This window comes from Colobus angolensis, unplaced genomic scaffold, assembly GCF_000951035.1.
Source record: "Colobus angolensis palliatus isolate OR3802 unplaced genomic scaffold, Cang.pa_1.0 Scaffold48, whole genome shotgun sequence".
Lineage (NCBI taxonomy): Eukaryota > Metazoa > Chordata > Mammalia > Primates > Cercopithecidae > Colobus > Colobus angolensis.
In genome coordinates, this window is record NW_012118265.1 from 13,492,071 (window position 1) to 13,514,166 (window position 22,096).

Sequence of the window (22,096 nt, forward strand, 5' to 3'; positions counted from 1 at the left end):
CTCCACTTCCCTGCAGTATTTGAGGAAACTAGGCTCTGACAGCATTCCCTCTCTTTTTCTGACTTCTCACTGTGTTCGTTTTCATTCTCCTCTTACTTTGTCGACCATGTCTCCTTTGCATGGCCTTGTCCTCTAAATGTGGGCTTCCTACCCGATTTATCTGCGGTCTCATTTTCCTTAGTTTCAGTTACCATCAGTCAACCGTGGTCTGAAAATATTAAGCTATTTTGAGAGAGAGACCATATTTACATGACTGTTACTACAGTATATTGTTATCATTGTTCTATTTTGTTACCCGTTATCGTTGTTAATCTCTTACTGTGCCTAAGTTATAAATTAAACTTTATCACAGATATGTACGTATGGGAAAAACATAGTATATATAAGGTTCAGTACTATCTTCAGTTTCAGGCATCCACTAGGGGTCTTGGAATGTGATCCCCCATGGATAAGGAGGGACTACTGTGTTCGTTTTCTATTTCTGCTATAACAGAGTCTCCCAAATTTGGTGGCTTAAATCAACACAAATTTATTGGTATTATAATACCAAAAGTCACAAGTCCTAAATGGGCCTCACTGGACTAAAATCAAGGTGTCCACTGAGCTGCATTCTTTCTGAAGGCTCTAGAGGAAAATCAGTTTCCTTGCCTTTTCCATCTTCTAGGGACAGCCCACCTCCCTTGGCTTGTGGCCTCTTCTTCCATCTTCAAAGCCAACAACAACATTAGACCAAGCCTTTCCCATACTGCCATCTCTCTGGTTCTTCCTCTTATGCCACCCCCACTTCTACTTTGTAAGACCCTTGTGATTATTACATTGAGCTCATCTGGATAACCAGACTACTTCCCCATCTCAAAGGCAGCTGCTTATCGTAATTTTACTTTGTCCCTTGGGGATTAGGTTGTAAACAGTTGGCCCAGGAGACAGGGGACATTATTGTGCCTTCCACAGTGATGTCTTTGTTTCTCTTTAGTTCTGTCTCTACAATCTCTCCCTTAATCTAATTCATTCTTACAGCTTTAACTATCCTCTCTGTGCAAAAGACCCCCAAATTCTACCTGTCAGCCCAATGTCTCTTGAGCCCCAGCTGCCTCTTACACCTTCAACTGCAAATTTTATGAAAATTTAAACCTCCTTACTGTACCCCAACCCCCTCAGAATCAGTTCCTTCTGCTAACTTCCCTGTTTGTTTTCACAGCACCAATTTTACTCCAGTAATGGTCTCAAAACCTCACAATTCCTTATCTTGCTCACTCCCTCATGTAGGTCACTGCCTAAGTGCCATCAGTTCCTTTTTTGGTGTCTTGGGATGCATCCCTCTGTCTTTGCCCTTCCATTCCCATGATCTCCTCTATCATCCAAGGGACTCTATTCCTTGGACAGTTGATGTTGTTCTTAATTAGGAGAAGAAAACATCCATTTCTCTTCCTTTCCTGAGTACTTAAGAGCTGTTTTACATTTACTCTCATTTCATCATGTTACCAACCCAGTGAGCAAGGAATAAACGTTCTTAGTTTATAGATGAGGAAACTAAGGCAAAGAGAAATGTGGTAGCTCTCTGAGGGTCATATTCATTTATTCAATTTTTTCAAAGTATTTATTGAGAACCAGGTACAATTTCAGATGTTGGGGATATAGCACTGAGTAAACCAACCAAGATGCAAGTTCTAAGGAAATTCACATTAATCTAGATCTACAAAAGACAGACATTAAATAAGTGAATAACCAAATGAACAAGATTGTTGCAGTCTCCTGGTTCACTCTACCTGAGTGTTCTCTTCTTCTCTCGAATTTCTAGTGAGCAAACAAATTATTTGGAGGTATTTAACTCATCTTTGTCATACCTAGTCATTTGTGTACTGCCTCATTTCTCTTACCTCTCTTACCAAACTTATTGAGGGCAGAAACACTACTTCACATGGCACATGATAGGAACTTGTTTCAACACAAAAATCAAGGAAGATGTTGGGGAAAACACTTTGTGTTTCTGCAAAGCATTTTTAAAGGTTTATTGTCTGTAGATGATGCCAGTTTTGTTGGTGGCAACAATACAGGTTGAGCATTCCCCAACCCCAAAATCTGAAATCTGAAATGCTGCAAAGTCCCAAACTTTTTGAGTACTGACATGATGCCACAAGTGGAAAATTCTACACCTGACCTCATGTGACAGGTTGCAGTCAAAATGAAGTCAAAATTTTGTTTCATGTACAAAATTATTTTGAAATATTGTATAAAATTACCTTCAGGTTATGTGTATGAGGTACATATGAAACAAAAATGAATCTTGTGTTCAATATCTGGGTACCATCCATAAGATATTTCATTATGTATATGCAGATATTCCAAAATCCAGGACATTTCTGGTCCCAAGCACTGTGGATAAGGTTTACTCAACCTGTAGTGACAAGTAATTCTTCTTCGGGTGGGGCATTCAAGGACCTAGTTTCCCCTGATATCCACAGTATTAATTATTTCATCATTCCTTTTCTTTCATTGCCTGGTAAAGAAGTACCACTTAAGCTATATGTCTACTTACTCTCCCCAATTTCCTGAGGAGAAGCTTAAAAGTTATTACTTAAGATGGTGACTTCCCTGCTCATCTTTCCCACCCCCAATATTTCATTTTTTCTAACATTTCAATTTGAACAGAATAATAACAACATAATAAGAACAGAATGGAAGGGGTTTTGGACAATAAACATAGTGGTAAAAAGTCATATCCTCAGGCCATCTGAGCATAAGTTTCAAAAGTGAGTAACTGGGGTCAGGAACTGACTAGAAGGGGCATACGAAACTTTCTGGCATAAGCCGTGTGAGTTAAGTGCAAGAGTTGACTTTCCAGTGGACTTTTTTCCATAAATACCCATTGCTGCACCACTTATATTCAACAACTGATGTTTAATAAATTTGCTTTGTCACAGCTTTCCACTGACCTATCCATCTACCCATCCATCAATTCCTCTCATTTACTTCATGTGCTTCAAAGTAAGTTGCAGACATCAGTAAGTGCCCTAAATACTTTAGCCTGCATATCATCAACTTGAGTTCATGTTTATTCTTTTGGGGTAAATTTTATGTACAAAGAAATGTACATATCTTAATGCTTTATTCGATGTGTATTGACAAATATACACACCTGTATAGCCAAACACTTAAACAACTCACACAGCTTATGCCAGAGAGTTTCCTACTACCCTTCCGGGTCAGCTCCTGACCCATGCTATTCACTTTCAAAACTGTATGCTCGATGGCCTGAGGATGTAACTTTTTACTATTATATTTATTGTCCAAAACCCCCTTTCATTCTGTTGTTGCTAATTGCCACAATTGAAAAAAAAACATGTTTTTCTGGATTTAAAGATACAATAGTTTGTAGGTGGCAGAAACAATATTTTAATAAGGAAATAATCTAATTTTTCTTCCCTTAAAACATATCTTGAATTGAGTTTTAGGTAGACCCACGCTGCAGCCTCACTCTTACTTTATGATAGATTTTGATTTCAAGGGCAGCCTCATTTGGCTCAGTCAAAAGGGGTTTATTTCTCCAAGTCTATGGGTCCTCATTTAGTATTCGTCTTAGTCTGTTAGGGCTGCTATAATAAAATATCATAGACGGGGTAGCTTATAAACAACAGAAATGTATTTCTTAGAGTTCTGAAGACTGAGAAGTCCAGGATTAAGGCACCAGCAGATTTGGTATCTCATGAGGCCCCGTCTCCTGATTTATAGATGGCAATGGCATCCTCACACAGCAGAAGGGCAAGGCAGCTCTCTTGGGCCTCTTTTAAAAAGGGCATGGATCCCATTTGTGAGGGCTTCCCCCTCATGATCTAATCACCCCCCAGTGGCCCCACCTTTGAATACCATCATACTGGTGATTAGGTTTCAACATATGAAGTTTGAGGACACACACATTCAGACCATAGTAGCACTGTTTTCTATGGAACATAGAAAACATTCTCATTTGGTATGAACCCATATGAAACATACTTATTTGGTATGAACCCAGAAAATCAGGTATGTTTCTTTGGTTTCCTTGCTTTGATGCCTTTTTGTTGTTGGACATGCCACAACTTTCTTAGACCTTGGTTTCCATATCTGAACATTAACAGGGTTAGGCGAAATGATCTCTTGAGGTCTCATCTAAATTTGAAACGCAATACTTTTTATGGGAAGGGAAGCTGTGGAGATCTGAGAAGAAAAAAAATAATCTCTATGCTACAAAGACTATGCTTCACATAAAGAGCTTATCGATATTTTTTAGTTAAAGATAACAAATGTTACTGCAGTTTGGTAAATTATTCTAGCTTAAGTGTTCTTGGAACAGCTGGTTTCTGTTTAAAGTTTTTTGCACTAGCAAATCATACTTCAAATTATAACACAAAGTTGTTTCCAATGAATGACTATAAAGAGAAGCCTGTCTAATATATTCATTTTTTTTTTCATCTTGTTTATACCTCTTGGGAGAGTTTTTTTTGACAGGATTTGGGATATAATTGTCAGAAATCTGTTCTCCCTAGAGCCACCTCTGAGTCACTTCCACTATTTACGGAACAGCAACTGTGAAGAGTGGAATCATGTTTAGACTTTTTTTTTTTTTAAAAACACATGATAAATGTCTTTGGGAACTTATGTAATATATTCCAGTGTCTTCAGTTTTCAGAAGAGACAGAGTCCAGGAAGCAGCTTTTTAAGCTTTGCACAGTTTGGAAACATGTTCCTGAGTCTTAGAATCATAGATTGTCAAGGGAGTAACTTGAGTAAGGTTTTAACTGCCTTTGAAGTTAGAGCTGTTCTGTCCTGGAAAGTGTTTTTATATTAAACATAAGATTTCTACTTCATCTTATCTGCTACCTTGCAAAATGAACTTTTTTCCTTGGGCCTGCTCTTCTTAGCTCATATTTAGAATTCCAGAACCTTGGCCGGGCATGGTGGCTTAGGCCTGAAATCCCAGCACTTTGGGAGGCCAAGGCGGGTGGATCACTTGAGATCAGGAGTTCGAGACCAGCCTGGCCAACATGGTGAAACTGTGTCTCAACTAAAAATACAAAAATTAGCTGGGCATGGTGGCACATGCCTGTAGCCCTGGCTACTCGGGAGACTGAGGCAGAAGAATTGCTTGAACCTGGGAGGCAGAGGTTGCAGTGAGCCAATCACGCCACTCCAGTCTGGGTGACAGAGTGAGACTCCATCCCCCTCCCCCCACCCCAAAAAAAGGAATTCCAGAACCTCGTTGGGTGGTTGTATTGCAAGGCACTCTACACAGAAGTCTCTGTCTGTGAGAGAAGAATGGAGTTTTAGGATGGAGGTGTATTGTTTATTGTTTCTTATCCCTGAAAAGTTTCCATCTTCTTTTCTTGATCTTGACTCATTCCCTATGCCCAGGCTTCTGCTTCATTCATCAAGCTTTCATTGTGCAGCCAATGAGTAGGCCTAGAAAGTCCTGCACATGTTATGTGGCCCACCTGTCTCCTGGACTAGGAAGGATAAGGGCAGTGAGCTTCTGCGGGGTGAGTCTCCAGAGTACTTTTCCTTTCAAACTGCTGCTGAAATTGAAGCCTCTGAGGATACCAGTTGAGTTTTCGCGGCCATCTTTTTATTCTCCTCACTAGGAAGGCTGAAATGAGTGTGCTTGTGAGTGCATCAAGGGAGTCGAATTGAGATAGCAGGCTTTGCTCCTGCTTGAATCTCAAATAGTAAACATTAAGAATTTTTATAAAAGTAGGTTTTTGTCATTCCACAAAACAGGTAAGTTATTAAAAGTACATTAGCAAATAATCCTAACACAAACCATTTTTTAAGAGAGTGCTTAATATGAAAACTTGTCAAACATGTCAATTTCATTTCACGCACAAAAAGTACTTATTTTCTCTGTCAGTAGCACAGTGAAACAGCGTGGTTAATGGGAAGAGGAAGAGTTTTTGAGATGGCTATATAAATAGAACATAGGACAGATATATACTAAAATAGCTTAAAAATAATGTCCCTATTCATTTTTTTAATTTGATGGTTTAAATTCAGTCACGTTTTTGTTAAGTACCATTTATGTACTCAGAGCTATTTTATTAAGAAACGGCATGGGCTGGGCGTGGTGGCTCACGCCTGTAATCCCAGCACTTTGGGAGGCCAAAGCAGGCAGATCACAAGGTCAGAAGATCGAGACCATGCTGGCTAACACAGTGAAACCCCATCTCTACTAAAAAAATACAAAAAAAGTTAGCCAGGCCTGGTGGCGGGCGCCTATAGTCCCAGCTACTCGGGAGGCTGAGGCAGGAGAATGACGTGAACCCGGGAGGTAGAGCTTGCAGTGAGTTGAGATCTTGCCACTGCACTCTAGCCTGGGCAAGAGAGTGAGACTCTGTCTCAAAAAAAAAAACAATAACAAAAAAAAAAGAAACAAAACTAATTGCCTGTGGCAACTGAGGAATACAGATACGAAAATTTTATTTAACTTTTCCCCCTTAATTTTCTCATTACATTGGCTTGAAGAATTTACAGCCCAGTTTTTTCTTTTTGTGTATCCTCAAGTCCTAAAGTGGCCCTGAAGCCACTCAGAAATTGTAGTTTTTTCCCAGAAACATGTATTGTCTGACTTGTATTTCCTTTGAGTATTGTCCGCAAGTCCAGAATTACTCGCTCTCAGGGAGGGTCAGTCTGTTCCAAGAATTTTATGTGCTGCATTGGCGGTTTCCATATTTTCAAGTCACAGCATTGGGTAGTAATATATGTACAAAGCCTTACATTAAAAAAAAAAAAACCTTCCAATTAAGACTTTAGTTTTCATGAAATAAATTATAGTGACTTTAATATTTTAATAAGCTCTCTCCCGAAAAAAACTTATAACAGCAATTATTCCATCTTATTACTATTTGACTTAAAAAGAAGCTAGGAGCCAAAAAGAAGCGAGGAATTTAAAGAATTACAAATAATCCTTTTAAAGAGTAAAGACCTTTTAGTTATAAAGTTGACAAACACTTCAAAAACTCAACATAGACAAACATCCTTTCATTGTGGGTATTCAGAATGGATTGCTCTCTCTTCAGCATGTTAAAAGTTCTAAAATTATCTTTAAGGCCTTTTTTTTTTTTTTTTTTTTTTGATAAGCACCAGCCAAGCAGCATTAGTGGGCAGGAAGGATGATGCCGGAGGTTAGAAATGTTCAACTGCAACATTGATTTGTGTCTGTCTCTCTCCCTCTCCCTCGCTGGCCTTTTTCTCGTTAATGAGGACTAGAATGTTTCCACATCAGTTAACTGCCTTCATAAAGCACCAGAAGGTCACACCAGCTCCAGACTGATCCTTTTCTTTGTGCCTATAATATAATTGGCTGATTGTGCGGGTGATGAGCGCCCCCTCCCCCAGCCCGGTCCCAGCTCCATGTTCCTAAGCCTGCCTCACTGGTTTCGGAGGACTGGAGAGCAGCTCAGCTCTCTAGCTGCGCGCTTCCCGGCACAGGCAGTGCCACTGCGCAGGTTGATCAGCGAAACAGCATCCATTTTAATCTGCGGGGAGCCCCTGCCTTACCAGGGCGTTCTCTCCGCCCGCCAGTGGATGCTCCGCGCCTGCCCTCCGCAGCCTCACTCAGCAGTCCTGCGTTGGGGTCTGCGCCCTAGGATGCACTGAGATGGTACATCAGGATAACTGCTCGTATCAGGTAAAATTTAAAGCCTGATTCTGAGGCCGGCATCCTTTGGGAGAGGAGGCCTTCCTCTTCCAAAGCAGCAGGTTGCCTCTTTCCGGATATTCAAGGGATTTTGCCATCCTCTGCGCCTGGCCTTCATCACGTACAGTATCTGAATTGTAATTAGGTTTTCTGAGGAGTAATGGGGCAGAAAACACTGCTTCCTTGGCCTTTAAAGCATTCGTGAAATTCACGGAGGTGATTTGTGCTTTGCATATTCTGTATGTCTGCAAATAAGAGGAATTGCTTTGGACTGTAATTTGAACTTAAGGGAATTTAAGGGAATGTTTGGAATCTCCCATCGATAACATTGGAAAACGTAATTTTTGCTCGTTGCACAGGATGTGAGTTGCTTCACATCCAGCTTTTAGGACTGTCTTTAAGAAATTATGTAAATAGATAGTCGCGATTGATAATCTTAGAAATTTTCAAAAATCACCCAGTATGCACTTGATGTTTAAAGTTGCACTTGTGTGTCTTTCTGAACTTATTTTTACTAGTACGTTGTTTTAATTGGTTGATAAATAAGCATTAAAGTATCAACATGCATCAAAAACTCCAAATAGAAAAATCTTAGTAATGCATAGTCATTTGTATGCTAATTTTCTACTGGAGTTATGAATTAGACACTTAGACAATTGCAAAAGATCAGCTCTAGAGTGTTTAGTAACTCCTTGTTAGGACTTGGACTGTTGAGACAACATTGAAAGTATCTATGTTGAAAACAGACAGCAAGAATGTTCTCAGAGAAATTGCTCTTTGCAGCAGCAGGCACGGCTGGTCCAAATCCTGGAGAGTTAATATTGGGATATTACTCAACTGACTGAGTTTAGAAGCTCTGAGAGACCAATTATCTAACTTAACAATGCCTCTTCCTTGTGTGAGGTAGGTTACCTGAGACAAGCAAGTGTTTCTCATAAGGTCAGATTTCACAGTGGTAAATATGTGCAGGCGAAATAGTACATTTCACAAGACTCAAGGCAGTGGTTTCTCAGCTAAGTAATGTGTGCCTATAAAATGTATTCATATACTTTGTCTTGCTTAATAACTAGAAATTTGTACTCACAGATTTATTTTATAGTATTTTCATTTTATGGTACATTTAGGGCTATAGATCCTAAATATCCAGCTTTATGCTTCACAGTAATTCTTTCCACGAGAAAGGGGTCAGAGATGCTGAGAAAACAACCAACATGTCACTTACACATAATATAGAACTTGAGGGTAGGGGATGTCAAGTATCTATGGAGAGCCTAATCTACACATGGCATGGCTCCAGGTGATTGAATTACTATAATAATTAAAATAACTTTCTCTTTTCAAAGAAGCTATTTACTTTATTTTTGAAGGGCAAGCTACTATAAGATTATTCTCTATGTCTTTTCATTAGGTTTAACATAAAAGCATTGTGTTCGTAGGTTGAAAATTGGTCAAATATCAGCAATTTCATCTGGAGAGAAGGGGTTATGTTAGCATTCTGCTTCTTCCAAAGGAAGATTAATTGATTTTATTTTACATGAGCTGCAATATATAACAGTGTCATTATGTGTTTAATAGTTTTGAAGTATTTATTGCTTTTCCACAGTAAAATTAAGTGTATTGGTGGGGTAATAACGGTCAATAGATTCTGCATCTCCGTGAGATTTTATAGTAGAACTACCTACATGTGTGTGTTCTTTTGAAGCGCTCTGTCTTTATACATAGCTCAGCAAAAACAGAAACATTAACCTTGAAGCCAAATCTTAATCCCACTTAGAAACCTTCATTTTAGAACCCAGCTGGCATTACGTGTAATTGGATTCAGAAAAGGTGCTTTCTCTAAGTCCTTAGCTTGATGTTTGTAGTCACTGATGATATCTGCAGTTGAATGGCTTTTGGAAACTTCCCCACCATTTTACAAGGACTTCCTTATTTTTTAAGGATGATATTGCAGTGGTTAAAAGCAAATTTCTTAGGTTAGCATTTTTAGTCAGTTGATAGAATTTATTTGAAATATTGATTCCTTTTCTCCCATAAATGATATACACCAAGATTTCTTAATGGATAGTTCATGAATAGGGGCTTCAGGGACCATTCCCCTGAAAATTGCACGCACATTTTGGTGCTTTTGTATAGATGTACATCATTGTTATTGTCATCATAATTACAGCAATAATAGCTTTCTATGTGCTTCACCTACCCCTGCCCTTGCCCACACTCCATAGTCTGTTTTCAACACAGTTTCCAAAATGAGCTTTTAAAACTGAAGACAGATCATGTCCCATATCTCAAAAATTTTAGTTTATCATCCTGCTCAGAGTAAAAATCCAAGTCCTCACAGGGCTTGGATCAGCTCATCCCTGCTTCCTCTTGGACTCCTCTCCTATATTCCTGATTTCCTCCACTACCTTCCCACCATGCTGGGCTGGCCCTGCACCTGCTATTCCTTCTGCCTGGCATGCACCCCTACCTCCCCTACCCACCCCCGTCCCCGCCTCACTGTGTAGGGTTGCCAGATTTAGCAAATAACCTACAGCGTTTGGGACATACACTAAAATATTGTTCACTGTTTATCTGAAATTCACATGCAACCAGGCATCTTATATTTTACATCTTATACATATTTACCTTATATTGTCACCTCTACCCCCATCCATTACTCTCTCACTTTCTGCAAGTGTTTGCTCAGATGTCACTTCTAGGTGAAACCTTATCTGAATATAATCTGTAAACTTCCAGCTCTCCAGTTCTATCCCAATATTTCTTTCTTTCTTTCTTTCTTTCTGTCTTTCTTTCTTTCTTTTTTTTTTTTTTTTTTTTTGAGATGGAGTCTCGCTCTGTTGCCCGGGCTGGAGTGCAGCAGTGCGATCTCGGTTTACTGTACCCTCCCTCTGCTGGGTTCAAGCAGTTCTCCTACCTCAGCCTCCCAAGTAGCTGGGATTACAGGCACCCGCCACCATGGCCAGCTAATTTTTGCATTTTTAGTAGAGACGGGGTTTCACCATGTTGGCCAGGCTGGTCTCGAACTCCTGACCTCAGGTGATCCCCCCGCCTTGGCCTCTCACAGTGCTGGGATTACAGGCATGAGCCACCGCGCCTGGCCTATCCCAATATTTCTATCATGCTTCTCTATTTTTTTACTTATCACCATTTATCATAGTACATATTTTACTTAATTATTTGTCTATTTTCTAGCTCCCTCACTCACATCATGAGGGCAGGGATTTTATCTTTGTTCTGTCTGCTTTTCCAGTGCTTAGAATAGGTCCTCAAGTAATATGGATGGATATGTCTACTATTTGTAAAATTGACTAACAAAAAAGGCATTGTAAATCCGGGCGCGGTGGCTCAGGCCTATAATCCCAGCACTTTGGGAAGCCGAAGCGGGCGGATCACGAGGTCAGGAGAAACCATCCTGCTTAACACAATGAAACCCCGTCTCTGTTTAAAAAATACAAAAAATCAGCCGGGCGTGGTGGTGGGCACCTGTAGTCCCAGCTACTCGGTAGGCTGAGAATGGCGTGAGCCGGGAAGGCGGAGTTTGCAGTGAGCCGAGATCGCGCCACTGCACTCCAACCTGGGTGACAGAGCAAGACTCCGTCTCAAAAACAAAAAAAAGGAAAAGGCGTTGTCAACATTCTATGGCACTGTGGTTTCTTATTTTATGACTTTCAGTCCTACTCCTTCCCCTCTTCCACCATTAACCTGCACTGTTTTCATTATGCAGGTTATCTTTTCATTGTGCAGGAAATAGGGGGCTTGTTATCTCTCCCCGTATTTCTTGTTAGTTTTCTCATCTGTGAAATGGAGACTTTCCCAGTTAACTTCCTGGCATAATTGTTGCCAGGTTCCCTGCCAGAGGCTGCCTTTCTGCATAAACAAGTCAGTTATCATGAATTAAGAGCTCCCTTCCTCTTATGTCATTTCTTCTGAGCACATCAGGGGTTCAGTGAGGATTGTTCAGCGGCCCAGGAAAACCGTGTCTCACTTCATTTCCCAGTTATATCTTGCTAATATGTAGAAATACAATGGATTCTTATACATTGCTTTTCTAAATGGATGGCTGTTTTGAAAAAGAGAGCTTCGCTGCTACCGAGAGCCTGAACACCCCTGTTTGAGCAAGGGTTTGTATGCACTGTTCTTTGAACAACTTAAACCAAGGAGGAATAAACAGAAGGAATTCCCTACAGAATTTTTCATGGTTGTTTTGTTTTGTTTTTAAAGGTGCTCACATTGTCGTTATCTTCATATACTTTTCTTCCTCACAGGATTTATGTTAGCAAAGAGGTTACTGAGGCATGTGTTGTCATTTTTGGTCATAGCCCTGTTAAAAGATAGAGCTATTGACCTCCATTTTCCAGTCTTGGGAGGAAGCCAATCTCTTCAGGAAAGAAATTCGCCCACAACTTCAGGCCTGGCAGCCTTCAAGAGGCCAAATTTTTCTAAATGGTTTTTGATAGACAGCTTAGAAATATTGTAAACTTGAATGCACAAATTTAGGTCGAAGGGTCCGTTTTGCTTAAAAGCTCTTAAATATTTTTTCCCTCTTTCCTGGAGTGGGGTTTTGGGATAAGTGTGTATATAAAAACAATGACGTGCTTTCATACCTTTCTTGCCATTGCTTAAATTCCCTTATGACCGCCCCAGATATAGATCACACTCTGACATTCTTAGCTACTGTGGGAATGGAGACTTGAAGAAGAAAAAGTAAAACAGTGTGTGAATAACACTCATCTTTTTCCTCCCGTGGGAGCATAAAGAGTCCCTTCTTCAAACACATACCAGGTCATGGGAAGCATGGTCAGAAATCTTTAATGCCTCCCTGTGTTCCTTAGGATACATTTCAGACTCCTCTGCATGGCCTTCAAGGCCCAACATTTGTTTCTGAACCCTGGGCAGAAACGCTTCTCGCTCCAGACCCTTTACTCCTGCCTTCACACTGCCATCAGTTCTTAGCTGCAATGCCTCCGGCTGAGATGTCACCTACCCACACACCACCTGCTCCCACCCACTGCAGGCTAATGCAGCTTTCAAGGCTCAAATGCCACCTCCTTCAGGAAACTTTTCCCACTTATTTCTCAGTCCAAATCTCTCCTTCTCAGTACATTTTGTTTTTACTTGTATTAGAACCCATTTACAACTATTTACATATAGGTCTGTCCCCTCCATTAGATGACAAGCGCCTTTTTTTTTTTTTTTTTTTTACGGAATCTTGCTCCGTCACCCAGGCTGGTATGCAGTGGTGCAGTCTTGGCTCACTGCAACCTCCACCTCCCAGCTTCTAGCGATTCTCCCACCTTAGCCTCCTGAGTAGCTGGGATTACATGCACCTGCCACCACGCCCAGCTAATTTTTTGTATTTTTAGTAGAAACGGGTTTTCACCGTGTTGGCCAGGCTGGTCTCAAACTCCTGACCTCAGGTGATCTGCCCGCCTCGGCCTCCCAAAGTGTTGGTATCACAGGCGTGAGCCACCACGCCTGGCCGACAACAGGCTTCTTGAAGACAAGCGGCCTTCTTTAAATTTTCACAAGTCTCTGCCTTGTACACAGAGTATGCGTTCAATAAATGTTTGTTGGATTGAATTTCACTTTATGCAATTGTTGCTGTTCTGAGTCCCTAGGATCAGGGTTTCCCATCATAACCCCAAAGATAAGCTCAGATCCATATATTGTAACAAGGAGTTGGTGAAGCTGACCTCGGAAGTCCATGTGCCTGGCTTCTCAGCCTCTTGGCCAGTTGCCAGCACTTTAAACATTTCTTGTGCCAGAATGGGGGGTGCAGTGCAAGGCACAAAATAAATGAATCACTGGGATGCATAGACATTCCAGACTTCCCAGAGACAATGCATTAAGAAAATACCTCTGTGCCTACTTATTCATCCAGAGAATTTTCCCAAGATGAACCTCATGGTCTATCCCCAAGTGCTTTGCAAATACTCATTTCCAAGCTGCCTTTCTTACTATAATGAGTTTTGCAAAGTTTTAATACATCCATCTGCCTTATAAAGGAATAATTTTACTACCACATGGAATACCAAAGTTTTCTGTGGCCAAATGTTTCAGCCCAATTGAGGTATCATACCCAGCATGTAAAATAAAAGACACCCTATGTTGCTCTTAAATGATAAAACTAGGGAGTATATCAGTTTAAGTAGTACATCAAGATATTCTTAAAATTCTTGTTGGAGAAAGTAGTAAACAGTCTTTTATGCCCAGATTCTAGTGGGTCATTTAATGGTTAACAAAGGAAAGCAAATATATTCTATCCCTATTAACACCAGGACAAGTGAGGACTAGTCTCTCAATCCCTTCTTCCTGTGACTGAGAAAACAAGGTATCAAATTTGAGTTCAAGATTCCACCCAATTTAAGCCTGGATTCATCCACAGCAGGGAAAAAGATATTAGAATGGAAAAGGGAATTTCAAAGCATTTTGGTGCTCTATGTGATGGAGGCTTTTAAATATAAGTTCAATAAGACAATTTTCTGTTTTAGTCTATAGATTTTTTGATGGGGAATTTTTTTTTCTATAGTTAACAGTGCTGAAGAGTACTTGGTCTTCATTGTTTTGCCTGTTTAAAGTATAATTATGTTCTGCCTTGTTGAGATATAGTTCTGTTTTTCCAAAGAGGTAGTAACCTTTGAAATCAATAAAATAATTTTGGCGATAAATTTATATGCTTTTTTTTTTTAGCTTAGATGACTGGAAATCTGATTTATATGCTTTACCACAAAAGGAGCACATGATAAGAGCCCCACATGGAAAAAAAAATTAGCAGGGCTTCACTCTGGGCCTGATCTGAAATAGAAATTTAGTACAAGCACATCATTTCTATTTAAAGTAGCACGTGGGCCTCAAACTTCATGATTCAGACTTCGAGTGATTTTAAGAAGTACATATGTGAAACATATTTTAATCCAAAGGTCTAGTATTTATTCTTGGAAAGGATGGTGGTGATGGGGGATGGGAAGGAAATAGGGCATCTCTGTGGAAAATATCACATTGCATTGATGCTTGTTTGAAAGTAGAGACTCCCTGTTCATGCACATACATACACACAAATATATAAAATATTGGGTAACTAATCACAGTTTTACATACAGAAGCCCCTAGAGCCATATCCCATTGGAGTCATATCCCATTATTTATTTATGTTCTCTATACCAAGGGAAAGTTTGAAATCTTGGACTTAGTATTCCCCTGTGCACTATTGTATAGGAGCATCAGAAACTACCAAGCTTCCTGAAATAGAAAGTAATTTGACAAAACTGCTTGAATTCAAAAGAAAACAACCATCAGAGAGGCCTAAGTGACAATCAGTGTAGGAAAGCCATTAATGGGGAAAGAACACACAGATAAACATAATGAGGACTTTATAATTGGTTCCACTTGGAAGCTGTACGATGGTCATCAGGGTGACCATAGTTGCGTTTCTCGTGCTCAGTTTTAATTGAACAGGAAGATTTACAACTATGGCCCATGATCTTTTAGATGTAGGAAAACGTGTGATACTCTGTCTACTCCCAACACTGCCACATCCCCACCCCACACTTTTAATACCATTATTTTAATTTTTTAAAAATCTATACAGCAAAGTCCTTTAAATGGCCTGCATATTTTCATGGCTTTTCTAGCTGTCAGAATACTTTAATTGAAAAGCAAACCAAATTTAGATGAACTTTGCACAGAAGAAAGAAATTATTTGAAAAGAGGTTATAAATCTAGTACATGGAATATGGATGTTAAGGCCGAGGAGAAGGCAGTGGGAGATGAAGGGTTAATCAGGATGAAATCAAGTTTCCATATATGAATAGGAAAATCTTTTGACAGTGCATAAGTGATCTCCCAGTAATGTGGTCAGTGTTCTCAGAGTCAATAATTTCCACCAGTGGCTGATGATGATCATTTAAAAGCATTAACTCACGTGAGCAATGTGCCTCGCAATTCAGATCATGGCTCAACAGGAAGCTGAAGTTCTTCATGCCAGTCCTTGAAATTCAGAGCAGGAGCGGGAAGAGGCTGTTTCAACCTCAGGGATTCTAAGTGACTGTGAGTAGGTTTTCTAAGGGAGAGCACTGGTAACTGGGCCCATCTTATGCGTGGACAGTTCATTCTAGAGAGGGCAGGAGCAGAAGAGGTACCAGAGACCATCCCCATGGAAAGATAGGAGTGGCTGTCTTCCCATTTACAAGCTACTGCCAAACCATCAGGCATTACTTTCAGCTCAAGTCTCTGCCACAGTGGTGTTTGGTTTTGTGTTTTCCTTTCCTGTATTCATTTGGACCACATGGAAGTGAAATTAATTACAGTGTTGATCCCAAGCATGTGTCAAGGTCTTGCCACCCTGCCTGGAAATGTGGTTTGAAATAGAGGGATAATGGCTTATAATGATTTTTTTTTTTTTTTTGCAAGTTCTAGAGCAACCCTTCTACACTTTAAAGTATATTCAAAAATCCTAGGGATCTCTTTTTTTTAAAATGCAATTTCTGATTCAGTGGTTCTGGAGTGGGACTGGAGGGCTTACATTTCTAGAAAGCTCCCAGTGCTGTTGATAATCTGGTTAGAGAACACACTTTGAGTAGCAAAACTCTAGAAAGTTTCACAGATCAGTGATGCCACACATAATAGGAAACTCTCATATATTTTAAGCTGGCATAAGCTATCCTGAAAATGGTGGCACAGCTCGATCTGGAAAGGGTTTGGGCTGTGAGCCTATCTATGTGCTGAGCTTCTTTAGGGAGGGTGCACAGTGATGTCACCACCACTGAGAACTGCCCTCAACCTGTTGCATTCATGTTTCAGGAGCAGATGTTCTATTACTTGTCTCTGTATAGTGCTTGTTAGAGAATCATTTATGACAAAAAAGGAGCTAGCAGATAGAGGAGTGGAATGGTCTTTTAGTATTCTCAGTACTATTCCTTGTTGCTGTTGTTTTGTTGGGAAATTTCCATCTTGAATTTTGAGGTGCCTTTCTCCAAAAGATAATATATTATCAATGTATGTGTATATACATATGTATGCATATCATTACTATATTACTAGTACAAATATATTAATTTGTATGTATATATATGTAATCATAAGAGTTCAGTTTTTCTCATTTTAATTGTATATTTAAGCCCACTCTTTTAAAATTAAAGTAAAAAGATATTAGTAATTAGGCATATCATTTTATGTATCTTACTGAGTCTTGCAGCCTCTAAATTTTTATAATTTCATCCATATTAGCTATCGATTGTAGGTTGCTAAGTGGACTAGGATATTAACCCAGATAAGAATGAATTCACCTAGCAGCTGAACCCCAAGTGGAGTGGACTGAGGTCTGGAAATCAGTACAGTCATGGAGCCAGGAGCAGAATACTGCTTTGCTGCTACTGTGAAAGCCATTTTTACGGTCTTTAGAGCTTTTCAAACTCTGGTCTGCAGAGTGAGTGGGGTCTGCAGGGTCCTAGGGCTTCCTTTCCACAGAGCTTTCCTGAGAGGCTGTGCTGGGGCTGGGATAATAGGAGAATAGAGCATCCAGGTGGGGCGTGGTAGCCCTCCTCATTCAATCAAAGCAGACCCTTTTTTCCTTTTGAACATATGTGAGTTCCACAGAAGATTTCAGTTGAAAAGCACTATTAATGTTTCCTACTGTGGACAGCATTTAGAGGAAACATTTTAAGCAGCGCGGTCCTATTTCCTCTGTTCACGTACTTAGTCAACAGCTCTTCATTGTGCGCTTATCGTGTGCAAGGCAGTGTTCTACATGCTATGGGGTAAACAAGATGAATAAACACAAATCCCTGTCCCCTTAGAAAAGAGCTTGAAACCACAGTGGCTGTTGGAAAGAAGCAACGGTGGTGCTAAAAGACACCAGGTAAACTGGAAAGGAAAATTCATTATATAGCGTACTAGGTCCTAACATTAGTGAAGTAGCTTCCTTTTCATTTCTTGAGGCTTCATCAGGAAGAGATATGCGACAATACATGCTGGGTGTTCCAGATGTATGATTTGGAAAATGTTGATTCAGTCTTGATATTGTTATACAGGGAGCTGTATTAGTCCATTCTTACACTGCTATAAAGAAATACCTGGCCAGGCGTGGTGGCTCATGCCTGTAATTGCAGCATTTTGGGAGGCTGAGGCGGGTGGATCACCTGAGGTCAGGAGTTCGAGACCAGCCTAGTCAACATGGTGAAGCCCCGTTTCTATTAAAAATACAAAAATTAGCTGGGTGTGGTGGTGGGCACCTGTAATCTCAGCTACTTGAGAGGCGAAGTGGGAGAATCGCTTGAACCTGGGAGGCAGATGTTGCAGTGAGCCGAGATTGTGCCAGGGCACTCCAGGCTGGAGATTCCATCTCAAAAAAAAAAAAAGGAAATACCTGAGACTGGGTAATTTATAAATAAAAGAGGTTTAATTGGCTCATGGTTCTGCTGGCAGTACAGGAAGCATGGGGAGGCCTCAGGAAACTTAGAATCACAGCAGAAGGTGAAAGGGAAGCAGGCACATCTTCACATGGCCAGAGCAGGAGGAAGGGAAAGAGGGGAGAGGTGCTACACACTTTTAAACAACCAGATCTCATGAGAACTCTTATCACCAGAGCAGCATTGGGGGATGGTGCTAAACCATTAGAAACCACCCCCATGATCCAATCACCTCCCACCAGGCCCTACCTCCAACATTGGTGATTACAATTGAACCTGAGATTTTGGTGAGGACACAGATCCAAACCATATATCTGGAGCTCTGCTAGATTTGTCTGTGTTGAACTCTAATCTTTAAAAGCTACACTTGGATGGGCGTGGTGCTTCACACCTGTAATCTCAATACTTTGGGAGGCCGAGATAGGAGGATCACCTGAGCCCAGGAGCTCAAGACCAGCCTGGGCAACATAGTGAGATCCTGTCCCTACAAAAAAGTTTAAAAATTATCCATGCATAGTGGTGCACACCTATAGTCCCAGCTACTCAGAAAGCTGAGATGGGAGTATCACTTGACCCTGGGAGGTCAAGGTGGCAGTGAGCCATGATCATGCCACTGCACTCCAGCCTGGGCAACAGAGCAAGACCCTGTCTCAATAAATAAATAAATAAATAAATAAAAGCTATACTTGATTATTTTATTGGGCACAATTATTTCTTGCAGAGGCGGCCAGTGTGGGATGGTCTGGCACACCCATTTAGAGTGTGAGCCGCAGAGGCAGAGAGCCCATGTTCATCTTCCTTAACCTCACAGAGCCCTTTCATCTTGCTGTGAAACACAACTGATAGTAATATCTACTCCAAAAGATTATTGAGAGGAGTAAAGACATATGTAGGAGGTGCATATAAAGTGCCTGGCACATAGCAACGCCTCCCTCAATAAAGGGTAGCTATTGTTATGTTAATATATGCCAGGTAAGAAGATGCATGCTTCCTTCATTTTAACTAACCTCCTTTGGCAGGATTTAACATACACAGGGTCCTTCAAACAAGAACGTACTTTAACCCCAAAGTCTCAGCCTTGGTGAATTCTCCTGTATTTTGAGTGCCTGCACTGGGCACTGGGAGCAGCATTCTGTGGCCAGCATTGCCACAGCCCCGGGAAGCATTCTGGGCTGACTGCATGCAGACAGCAGGACCCCCATCTGAAGTGAGGGTCCTGGGGTTTGGAGGAGAGTAAGACAAGGGAGAACTCTTCCAGAGAAAACCCTGCCCAAATGCAGATGTGGTTCATGAGAGACAGCTTGTTATTGTAACATCTGACAAACATGCAATTAATTCTTTTCGGAACTGAGGTGGGGCAATGAGAATGGAGTAAAGGGAAGATTTCACTTTGGCTCGGGACTACAGAGGGAAGTATTTCCTTTATAGCAGTAGGGCTATTATAAACTACCTTGAGACACATTTATGCCACAAGTCTTCTACAAATTGAATTTTTTAAAATGTGGAGAGAAATAAGTAGACACTGAAGGTGAGCATGTCAGCAGAGGTTCAGATGCCAAAAGGTTATCTTGAATGGCCTTTTTGCTTTTAGAACTCTGTTCTTAACAGTGTTGTGGTTGCACAAGAATCTATATTGGAAAATTTATTGACTAATATACTTGCTGCTTTCTATCTAAGCTTGTCACAGTGTAAGATGGTGTTGCTAAATGAAGTCTTGCCCTTTGAATTATTTTCTGACCTATTTCTCCTGCAAACAGTAGCTTTATTTTTTGGAAATAAATAGTGGGCATAATTTGTAGTTTATGACAGTAGTAAGCTGATCCTGATGAGCGGGTGTTTGTGTGTGCACTTCTGCTTGTCTGCGTCTTGCACCAAAACATCCTCCAGCTGTGGGCCTTTTCCCTCTCTTTAGTAAAGCCTGTAAACAAAACCAGAAGCCATGGGAAAAGTGTAAAGAGAGCAGCAGAAAAGAACATTTGCTTTTGTGAAAAAGCCCGCCACTGGTTGAATTTTAAAGAAAAGTTGATGGATCTTTTTCTGTTGCCTATATTAATAGAACAAAGCACTGCTCCTGGGCAGAAAGGGCCGCCTCTGTGTTGGAAGTGAGTTTCAGTCTCGTCCTGGAGATCCAACCAGATGAGACTTTTACACGTGATTTTAAGAAATGATCAGTTTAGGGGGAAAAAAGCAAACATCTGTGTTACAGGTCAACCTTTAAATTATACTGTTTTCGTTTTGTCATGGGATACCCAGCTTTTAACTCAGTAGTGAAGTCGGCTGGGCTGGAAGTTTTCACATCTATTTTTATCCCACACAATCTACCCCTGGTTCAGATTGCTAGTTTCCTCACAGAGCTCCAGTCCACACTCGGCGCTGTACAGGGGAGTTGAATCAGCAGGGCTGAAGCTGAGTGCCTCTCTTTTCCTTTCTTGGGAACAGGAAAGGTGCTGTGGAGAGGAATTGGGGCGGGATCATTCAGGGGAAGGTGACAGCAGATGGTTGGAAGGCCGGAGTCAGCAAGCCAAGTGTCAGGGGCAGAGTGAGCCTCAGAGAACAGCAGCTGCCCAGTGCCAGAGCAAGGAAAGGCCGGGGAGGCTGGGCGGGGCGGTGTCTGTGGGGCAGAGCAGGGCAAGAACACACAGGGCCGGGCACAGCCTCTTAGCCAGCTCTCCATGTCAGCATGAGCAGTAACCAGGGAACTGGGCAATTGGCATATCAGCCTATCAGAATTCATGGGAGGTTATTTCTTAAGTGAAATTCTAAAGAGTTAAAGGATGAATTTGGACAGTGATGGAATGGATGACATCATCAGTCAAGAATCCTCATTGGATATGGAGGGGAATTATAAAAAGGTAAGGGGGGAGAGCTCTTTTGTTTATAAACAATTGGACCATTTTTCTAACTGGAAGAAAGATCACCCTTGAGGAGTGGCCAAATTCCACATTCAGTGGCTATTGCCATAATATAGTCAGGAAAAACTAAATGCACAGAATCAGATGCATTAAACTAGGAAAGTTCTTTCTGCTTTTCCCAGCTTATATTCATTAATATGTTACAGCAGTAACTAAAACACACATGTTGTTACTCTGAAGTTGAAAAAATTCTGTTATGCATTTAACTGCTAGGCAGGCTTTTTATGTGAAGGAATTTTTAAAAAATTACTGACATATTTACAGCTCTCTGACAAAAAATAATTACTAGAATGTTTAACCTATTTTTCCAATTTTTTGTTTGATTTTATTGACAATGAAAAATATCAAGTTTTAGTTAACATGTTTGGGGTTTTAAAAATTGATACAGTATCTGTTCATCTTTTGCCTGCCTTTTTTTCAAAAGTCAGTAAGTATATTTTAAGAATGTTTTATATGGTAATGTTCTGGTAATCATAAGCCCGAGTAAAAATAGCTTTAGTTATATGGGTGAGGTCATGAAATTAAGCTGCAAGTATATGCTTATCTGTCCACAGAAGCCTAAAACACACACTATGTCCTTCCCTCTTCATTATTTGCCATAAGTCAAGTGTAGTTCACAACATGGCATAACGTGAAGAATAAAAGCTCTTGCATCATGGGCCTGAAAATGAAGACCTCTTTACCTCAGAGGCAAATATCAGTTAATGATAGAACAGTAAAACTTGCTACTTGATTTTTAATTTGATCAAATACATCACTAACTTTTTTCCCTGGAGTGAGATCATAGAAAGAAGCTTCTGTCATGATAGAGCCCTACATATAGTAATGTAAAATATAGTAGTTTATGTCTTATATACATACGTGTGTGTGTGTGTGAGAGTGTGGGAACTGTTTTAAGTATATTCTGTACTTCCTAGAGCAGTTCACAACAGCTTATGTTCTTTCTCCAGAAGCTGAAACTTAAATATGTAAAAGAGGTTTCAGTGACCTGCCATGTTGCCCTTTGTGTTTTTCATCCGTTGTGATCCCCAAGACAGGAATGAGAACCCAAGGTGATAGTTCGCTGAGTCTTATAACCGTAACACTTCTCAGCTGTCCGCTTCTACCGGAAGTGG

At 40.5% G+C, this 22,096-nt stretch overlaps 1 protein-coding gene across 7 annotated transcripts in view; it reads left to right on the top strand.

The window, feature by feature from the left end:
* LOC105523974 (schwannomin-interacting protein 1) overlaps positions 1 to 22,096 on the top strand; it is an 833,968-nt gene that overhangs the window by 769,588 nt on the left and 42,284 nt on the right. Inside the window, exon 1 of one of the 7 annotated variants that reach the window (XM_011959058.1) lies at positions 7,301 to 7,654. The exons of 5 other annotated variants lie outside the window; for them this stretch is intronic. In XM_011959058.1, coding sequence (XP_011814448.1) covers positions 7,625 to 7,654 — 30 coding nt within the window. In that variant the 5' untranslated portion in view covers positions 7,301 to 7,624. Of the gene's footprint in view, positions 1 to 7,300; positions 7,655 to 20,400; positions 20,922 to 22,096 lie in introns of those variants that run through there. One more of the 7 variants, XM_011959056.1, reaches the window with a different exon arrangement.